Here is a 9,571-nt window from a genome sequence, read left to right as displayed (position 1 = left end):
CGAACTCCTAACCTCAGGCAATCCACCCGCCTCAGCCTCCCAAAGTGCTGGGATTACAGGTGTGAGCCACTGTGCCAGGCCTAACTTAGGTGTTTTATTTACTGACACATCCCCTGCATACCTTATAATGCCTGGTACATGTTAAATGATGAATAAAACAATGTTATGCTTGGCTGAACTGAACTAAGAAAGATATTTATGCTTTCATTTTAGATCCAAGAATGTAAGATATTCTGTAAGAGAAGAAAAAATGATTGTATAAAAACTGCACTGTGATAGAACAATAACTTATGAAGTATGTGTGCTTGTGTGTCAAAACAAAAGTCATGGGAAAAATGTCTTGTAAGTACTTGTATTGAGCTAACCACCAAAGATGGCATTCAATTTGATCTGGGTCACTATAAATTAGAGTTTCCAGCATATAATATAGCCGTCATAGAACAACTTCACTGGGGCCAGGCGCAGTGGCTCATGCCTGTAATCCCAGCACTTTGGGAGGCCAAGGCGGCCAGATCACGAGGTCAGGAGATCAAGACCATCCCGGCTAACACGGTGAATCCCTGTCTCTACTAAAAAATACACACACACAAAAAAAATTAGCCAAGAGTTTGGCAGACGCCTATAGTTCCAGCTACAGAGGCTCAGTCAGGAGAATGGCATGAACCCGGGAGGCGGAGCTTGCAGTGAGCCAAGATTGCACCACTGCACTCTAGCCTGGCAACAGAGTGAGATTCCGTCTCAAAAACAAAAACAAGAATGAAAGACAGAAAAAGAAAATCTTCATTGGAAAGTAGAGAAAACTACCAACATTTAAAATGAAGACAAAAATATGAAAAGTTCAGACATAAAGTGTAGGCTCCTGGTTTAAGCAGAAATGGGGTTCTTTTGGTGGTCTGCAGTTAGTAAGCTATATTTGTACTTTGTGTCACCACAGGTTTCTGGAGTTTGTTTAAGAACTGGCTTCATTTTCCATATTAGGAGTTAGGAGTTCCTTTGAAAAAGAACAGAAAATTTAAGAAAAACATAAATTGCAGTTTTGAAATTCTACCATTAAGGATGATATCTTAAAGTAAGAATTATGTCTTAGAAAGCAGAAGTGAGAATAAAAACTTTTGTTACTGTGATTAAATAATAGTCTATCAATTGTAGAAAGCAAATAAATTTAATCTTTCATTTTCAATTAATCTTTAATATTTCAGAAAGTATATCAACATTGCCTAACATGCTGTTTTACACACAACAGATATATAATTACTGTTCATTGACTTAAAAATCTTTGGTTTAGCCAGCTAAATTTGTAATATATTATCAACTAGTTTACCCTGAATCATGAGTTCACCTATTTGTTGTTTTCTTTTTTTCTCAAGACGAGTCTTGCTCTGTCGCCCAGGCTGGAGCACAATGATGCAATCTCAGCTCACTGCAACCTCCGTCTCCCAGGCTCAAGTGATTTTCCTGCTTCAGCCTCCCGAGTAGCTAGGATTACAGGCACCCACCAGCATGCCCTGCTAATTTTTGTATTTTTAGTAGAGATGGGGTTTTACCGTGTTGGCCAGGCTGGTCTTGAATTCCTGACCTGAGGTAATCCACCCACCTTGGCCTCCCAAAGTGTTGGAATTACAGGCCTGAGCCACCGTGCCTGGCATTTTTTTTTTCTTTTTTTGAGATTGAGTTTCACTTTTTTTGCCCAGGCTGGAGTGCAGTGGTACGATCTCAGCTCACTGCAACCTCCGCCTCCCAGGTTCAAGAGATTCTCCTGCCTCAGCCTCCTGAGTAGGTGGGATTACAGGCGCCCACCACCACGCCTGGCTAATTTTTGTATTTTTAGTAGAGACGGGGTTTCGCCATGTTGGCCATTCTGGTCTCGAACTCCTGACCTCAGGTGATCTACTCGCCTTAGCCTCCCAAAGTGTTGGGATTACAAGTGTGAGCCACCACGTCTGGCCAGATTTACCTACATTTTTGTGATATTTAAAATTTTTTTAGAGATAGAGTCCTGCTATGTTGCCCAGGCTGGAGTACAGCAGCTATTCACAGGTATGATTGTTGCACACTACAGTGTCGAACTTCTGGGCTCTAGTGATCTTCCCACCTCAGCCTTCCAAATAGCTGGGACTACAGGCACGTACCACTAAATCTAGTGTATTTTTATAAGATTTTAAAAAGGATTACACATTCTAAATTATGACGTCCACATACCATTTACTTTTGTGTGGAATTATAAGGTGATATTTTAAATGATGGGAATGAACAACTTGACATGTGTATCAGTAACCTCTAAACATCTATTTCAAACACCTATTAACCGAAAGTCATGATCCTCCAGCTCTTATACTAAGAACTTCCATACATTAGAGCAATATACATATTCAAAGTGACCTAGTTCAATTTGACAAGTAAATTATTTATTTATTATTATTTTTTTGAGACGGAGTTTTGCTCTTGTTGCCCAAGCTGGAGTGCAATGGCGTGATCTCGGCTCACTGCAACCTCTGCCCCCTGGGTTCAAGGGATTCTCCTGCCTCAGCCTCCTGAGTAGCTGGGATTACAGGCATGCGCCACCACACCCGGTTAATCTTTGCATTTTTAGTAGAGACGGGGTTTTACCATGTTAGCCAAGATGGTCTCGATCTCCTGACCTCATGATCCGCCAGCCTCGGCCTCCCAAAGTACTGGGATTACAGGCATGAGCCACAACGCCCGGCCAATAATTTTTCTATGTTTAGGTAAATTTGAAAAATATACATCATTACTACCACATTCATCCTAGTTAGAATCTCATCTTTATTCCACTATGTTTATGATTCAGTAACTAGTTTGAAAGGCATCATATTATTAAAAGTGTATCACATTAGCTCCCTCAACTCACTATATCTAGTAACTGTTCTGATGAAATAGGCACTGGCTTTGAATGCGGCCTGTTCCAGTTTGTGAACCACTGTAGACAAGTAAAGTTGTTACGCAAAGAGGTGAGCCGTAGGATGATGGAGGGTAAATTGTCACTACTATATATAAAGAAGAAAAATAAGATGTAGGAAGAGAACTGTTAGAATAACATATATGACATATTCTATCTAAGTTTTTCATATATTTAGGAATTATAGAAACAAAAGTATGTAATCTTTTCTAAGATATATAAATGACTTCTTTTTAACAATAAATATTTTTTGATTTATAATGTAAATAAGATTAAACGAATACGGCTTACTCTTGAATTTAAAAAGTGGCACGTGTAAATGAGCATTTTAGTACAAATAATTAGAATGTATTTATATTACATATAAATCTACACAATGGAAGATACTACTAAAATGTTGCTCTACAGCACATCACCCTAGGCAAAATAGAATTCTAGAATTCTCTTTAAAAAAATCACTGAGAATTAGATGATGACTGTGAAATAGTTTCTCCCATTACAATACTATTTCTGTCATTCAAAGTTCTGACCACAGTTGTAGCTGGCGACTGAAGCACTTTACGAGAAAGCCTCATTCTTCCATCGGCTGGATCACGTCCAAAGTATTTCACCTGTGTTAAAGAAACAGCTCTTCCTTTAAAGTTATAGCACATTGAGTGACATCTAAATAGACATTTAAATTTACATGGTCCAAATAAGGCAATAATTGTTTTTACTTGTTCACTGAAAGCATAGTTCAGTGCTAAGTGGAGGTATACACTTAATATATATAAGTAGTTATTATAAAAAAAGAAAAGAGACAGGGGCAGTTAGTTGTTCAACTATGATCTGTCATTGAATTCATCTGTGCCTTTTTAGTCTCACCAGGCCAAGTCCTTATACTGAGGGAATAGTCACAGACATAGTGAATGATTCTAGACAAGGGCTTTGTGAGCCTAATTGTGCTATATACTATATAGGATTATACTTAGGTCACTTGGATTTTCACTACTGCTCAAAGGACCGTCACATTAGTGTTTTATTTGGCTTCACCTTGGAAAATGAAAGGGGGAAATGCAGAAGGTTTAAAGTTCCTTCTGATATGAAAACAACAACAACAACAAAGAAACCAAAAAATCAACCTTATACAGAGATATTATATCTTAGCACTCATCCTCCCCTGGAGGCTACTTGGACAGTAAGACCACAGATTGGGAATAAACCAGAAGCCTTAGTTACTCAGGTCATGGGTATTAGTCATAAGTGAAAGAGAATGTGGTGGAGCCAGAAAAAACAGACTGGCAATGACTTCTTTCATTCACTCATAAAGGACTACAAAGAAAGGGCCAATTTTGTTATACGAATTCTATGCCTGAATAACATGGCTCTTACCAAGCTCAAAAACTTGAAGTTTTAAGTAGTGGGGAAATAAAGTCTCACCTCCTCAAAGATGACATTCAAGGATTTCAACAAGTTACCTTATCAGAGTTCTTATGTCAGTCTCCAAATCGTGGAGTCTGCATAGCTAACACTGACATGCTCATGTATTTTTTAAATGAACTAAGGGTGACTACCATTTTGGCCAAGCTGCAATCTCCTTCAGGGAAAGAATTGTGTCTTAAATGCTTAATGAGTCTGTTCAAGCAGCTCTAAGATTAAAAATGAAGTACTGCATATAAATAAAAAACATCATAGATGGTGACTCTTTCAACTTTTTGAAAAAAATAATGGAAGCTTCAAGAACAATTTACAACTTTAAGGCTAAAAGGTGGAATACAAGTACCTGAATTTCTTGGCCAACTTCTAATCCTAGGGCAGTAGGATGTTTAATCTGAAAAAAAAAAACATGTTAATCTATTAGTTGTTGTGCATAATTACATAGTGCCCACGGAGGTACACATTTTTTTCTCAAGCTTTATTCATTTTTCTGATTAAACAAATCAGTTAGCAGCCAGGTGTGGTGGCTCACACCTGTAATCCCAGCACTCTGGGAGGCCGAGGCGGGTGGATCAGGAGGTCAGGAGATTCAGACCATACTGGTTAACATGTTGAAACTCCGTCTCTATTAAAAACACAAAAAAAGTAGCCAGGCATGGTGGCGGGCACCTGTAGTCCCAGCTACTCAGGAGGCTAAGCAGGAGAATGGCCTGAACCCGGGAGGCAGAGCTTGCAGTGAACCGAGATAACGCCACTGCACTCCAGCCTGGGTGACAAAGCAAGACTCCATCTCAAAACAAAACAAAAAAATCAGTTAGCCAGGCATGGCGGCTCATGGCTGTAATCCCAGCACTTTGGGAGGCCGGGACGGGCAGATCCCTTGAGCTCAGGAGTTCGAAACCAGTCTGACCAACATGGTGAAACCCTATCTCTACTAAAAATACAAAAACTAGCTGGGTGTGGTGGCACACACCTGTACTCCCAGCTACTCAGGAGGCTGAGGCAGGAGAATTGCCTGAATCTGGGGAGGCAGAGGTTGCAGTGAGCTGAGATTGTGCCACTGCATTCCAGCCTGGGCAACAGAGTGAGACTCTGTCTTAAAAAAAAAAAAAAATCAGTTAATTATAAGGATTTAAAATATAGATGTATTAAGAACATAAAAATTATCCAAAACAGGCTGGGTACAGTGGCTCACACCTGTAGTCCCAGAAGTTTGGGAGGCTGAGGTGGAAGGACTGCTTAAACCAGACTGGGCAACATGAAGAAACCCCATCTCTACAAAAAATCCAAAAAAATTAGCCGGGTGTAGTGGCTTGGGCCTAGGGTCCCAGCCCCTCCAGAGGCTAAGGTGGGAGAATCACTTGAGCCTGGGAGGCTGAGGCTGTAGTGAGCTGCAATCGTGCCACTATACTCCAGCCTGGGTGACAGAGCAAGACCCCGTCTCAAAAACCTCTCAAGTTGTAGATAACTACTGCTAACATTCCAATGGGTATCCCTTCAGATGTCTATTTAGTGTATGTATAATGCATTTATAAAAATGGACCCGCTGTGCTTATTGTATATCTTAAGGACATCTTTTTTATTTTTATTTTTATTTTTTTGAGATGGAGTCTTACTCTGTCATCCAGGCTGCAGTGCAGTGGCATGATCTCCGCTCACTACAACCTCCTCCTCCCAGGTTCAAGAGTTTCTCCTGCCTCAGCCTCCCAAGTAGCTGGGATTACAGATGCATGCCACCGTGCCCAGCTAATTTTTTGTATGTTTAGTAGAGATGGGGGTCTGCCATGTTGGCCAGGCTGGTCTCAAACTCCTGACCTAAAGTGATCTGTCCACCTCAGCCTCCCAAAGTGCTGCGCTTACAGGCATAAGCCACTGCGCCCGGCCCAAGGGCATCTTTTCATATCATTAAATTGAGCATTACTGTTAAGTTTCAAACTATATAATTTATTTAAACAATCACCTAAAGACAATAAATTTGTTTTAAATTCCAGTGTTGCAAATGTTAATGACTGATGAATACAGGAGAAATATATGAGGGTTTAGTGTATTATTCTTTCAACTTTTTTGTACATTAAAAACTTTTCAAAATAAAAAGGTGAAAAAAAAAATAAGCTGTAGTGTAGCACAGATTATGAATTCACCTACTCTAATTATCCTCTCCAAACAAAATCCTACAATGTCTAGGTCCATAGACATTTACCAAACACCCTCTAAAAAGTTTGTCCCAATTCACACCCCCATCAACAGTATATGAAAATGTCCATCTTTTCTCTTATACACACTGAGAATTTTAAACTATCTGAAAGTTAAAACTGATATATTAATTTTGTTTGCATTTCAAAAATTGCTGTTGATATTAAATATCTTGGTCGGCTTTTTATAAAAATAATTTGTTCATGCTCTTTACTTATTTTTCTATTGATATTCATCATTCTTACTGATTTATAAAAGCCCTTTGTAAATTAAGCTTCTGTCCTATGTTATAAGCATTTTTCCTTATAGGAAATAGGTTGCTGATTATCTCTTAACCTTATTGAAATTTTTGCCATATAATTAAAAAATTATGGGGTCAAATTTTATAAATTTATTTACCTTTTTGGCTTTGATATCATGTTGAGGAGTTCTCCAGTACTAATTTTATTAAAACATCCAATTTTCTTCTAGTAAACTCTCCTGCCCCAACAAGATTATCTTTTCTCACTTTTAAAAAGCACGTTTAGCTATTTGATCCAGACAGTATTTTGGTATAAAAATGAGTAGAGATCCTGTTTTAAGATAACCAGCTGTACCAATGTAATTTATTAAATAATCTTTATTCACTGACTATAATACAACTTCTAGCATATATTATAATCCCATGTACATTATTTCTTTCTGGTCTTTGTTTTCTTGTTGCATGGATTATCTATTTCTCGGCTGGTAATATTCTATTTTATTATCTATGGCTTTATAATATATTTTAATATATGGTACAACAGACCCTTTTTTTTTTTTTTGAGACAGAGTCTCACTGTGTCACCAGGCTAGAGTGCAGTGGCACAACCTTGGCTCACTGCATCCTCCGCCTCCTGGGTTCAAGTGATTCTCCTTCCTCAGCCTCCCGAGTAGCTGGGACTGCAGGTGCATGCCACCACGCCCAGCTAATTTTTGTATTTTTAGCAGAGACTGGGTTTTACCATGTTGGTCAGGATGGTCACCATCTCTTGACCTTGTGATCCACTCACCTTGGCCTTCAAAGTGCTAGGATTACAGGCATGAGCCACCATACCTGGCCAACAGACACTCTTATTACTCCCCTGATCCCACTGCTTTCTAGAGTTGTCTTAGAGTTTTTATTTACTGGATGTCTGAACTACAACAAAGATTAAATTTCAAAATATTCCAAGAATTATCTTGCCATAATTGGTTGGTCAGTAGAAAATTGGGAAAACAGCTATACGTAGGTATTTTTAGTAACTGCTAGATCTAGATGCTGTTCTCCTTCAAAACAGTCAGTGTTTCTATTCCATCATGGAAAGAAAAATATTTGGTGTTTATTTATTTACTTATTTATTTATTTTATTTTTTGAGATGGAGTCTCGCTCTATTGCCCAGGCTGAAGCGCAGTGGCGTGATCTCCACTCATTGCAACCTCCACCTCCCAGGTTCAAGCAATTATCTGCCTCAGCCTCCTAAGTAGCTGGGATTACAAGTGCCCACCACCATGCCCAGCTGGTTTTTGTATTTTTAGTAGAGAAGGGGTTTCACCATCTTGGCCGGGCTGGTCTTGAACTCCTGACCTTGTGATTCACCCACCTCAGCCTCCCAAAGTGCTGGGATTACAGACATGAGCCACCCTACCCAGCGAATTTTTATTTATGCTAAACAATGTAAAACTTTTTGCCAGAGCATCTCTGCCACTTTTGTTTTCTCTGTTTAGGCTAGTAGTAGGCAAAGTGTATAATTCTTACCAACCTAGGTAATTTCAATACTGTGTTTTAAGGTGTTTGAAGGAAGTTATAAAAATAATAACATCTGTCTTTTTACCTTTCGTTGATCAAGTTGTGTGTTATGAAGCAGTACCGCAGTCATATTTGGATATAATTTTACCATTACACCAGTATCTCTACAAAAAATAAATAATAAGCCTGGTTAAACCAATAAGTATCTGTATATCCGTTGACAAATAAAACATTATGTTTTCATAGGAGGAAAAAGTAAAAAACAAAAAGAAACTCATTCTATCATGTTTTTAGAACTATAAAAAGTATACTTTTCAACTGAAAATATGCCCTATAAATAAATATGTGTGAATCAAAGAATGAAGAAAAGATAAAGAAAAAACACACAATAAAAAAGCTTTTAGAGCCAGGCACGGTGGCTCACACCTGTAATCCCAGCACTTTGGGAGGCCAGTGCGGGCAGATCACGAGGTCAAGAGATCAAGATCATCCTGGCCAACATGGTGAAACCCTGTCTCTACTAAAAATACAAAAATTAGCTGGGCATGGTGGTGCATGCCTGTAATCCCAGCTACTCAGGAGGGTGAGGCAGGAGAATTGTTTGAACCTGAGCGGCGGAAGTTAGAGTGAGCCGAGATCGTGCCACTGTACTCCAGCATGGTGACAGAGCGAGACTCTGTCTCAACAAAAAAAGCTTTTAGAATATATATTCTTCTGTATTTCTCTTCATAATTTCCAAAAACATTTTTTTTTTTTTTTTTTTGGTCACCCAAACTGGAGTGCAGTGGTGGTATCTGGTCTCACTGTAACCTCTGCCTGCCAGGTTCAAGCCATTCTCATGCCTCAGCCTCCCAAGCAGTTGGAATTACAGGCATGTGCCACCATGACCAGCTAATTTATGTATTTTTAGTAGAGATGGGGTTTCCCAAAGTTGGCCAGGCTGGTCTCGATTTTCCAAAAATTTTCGAAATGACATTAAATATTTTAAACATAGTATAGAATATCATATCATTAACCTATAAGGTAAGGATTTAAGGAAGGTGGTCAGGTAAAATGAGATACTTATTTCATTAAAAAACTAATCTTCCCTTTTTCTCTAGTCTATGAAAATAAGCCATCCCATTTCTTATTTTTCACCTGCAATATTAAACAAATTATCTGATTGCCTTTTATTTCAAATAGCTTTGAACATTTTTGCTACATTTGATCATTTTTTTTCTTAAAAAAGGGATTTTCTGATCCTAAAAATACAATCTCTTTTAGCTGGTCAAAAAAAAAAATCCTTTGAGATTGAAAT

At 38.6% G+C, this 9,571-nt stretch overlaps 1 protein-coding gene across 1 annotated transcript in view; it reads right to left on the bottom strand.

Moving 5' to 3' along the window:
• Positions 1 to 3,075: 3,075 nt before the first annotated feature.
• PNPT1 (polyribonucleotide nucleotidyltransferase 1) overlaps positions 3,076 to 9,571 on the bottom strand; it is a 62,413-nt gene continuing 55,917 nt past the window's right edge. Inside the window, exons 26-28 of the mRNA XM_011957443.1 lie at positions 8,360 to 8,438; positions 4,680 to 4,727; positions 3,076 to 3,528 (exon numbers count right to left, since the gene is read on the bottom strand). Of these exons, the coding sequence (XP_011812833.1) occupies positions 3,373 to 3,528; positions 4,680 to 4,727; positions 8,360 to 8,438 (283 nt within the window). The 3' untranslated portion in view covers positions 3,076 to 3,372. The remainder of the gene's footprint in view (positions 3,529 to 4,679; positions 4,728 to 8,359; positions 8,439 to 9,571) is intronic.

Source organism: Colobus angolensis, unplaced genomic scaffold, assembly GCF_000951035.1.
Source record: "Colobus angolensis palliatus isolate OR3802 unplaced genomic scaffold, Cang.pa_1.0 Scaffold442, whole genome shotgun sequence".
Lineage (NCBI taxonomy): Eukaryota > Metazoa > Chordata > Mammalia > Primates > Cercopithecidae > Colobus > Colobus angolensis.
This window is presented reverse-complemented; position numbering and strand designations above follow the sequence as displayed.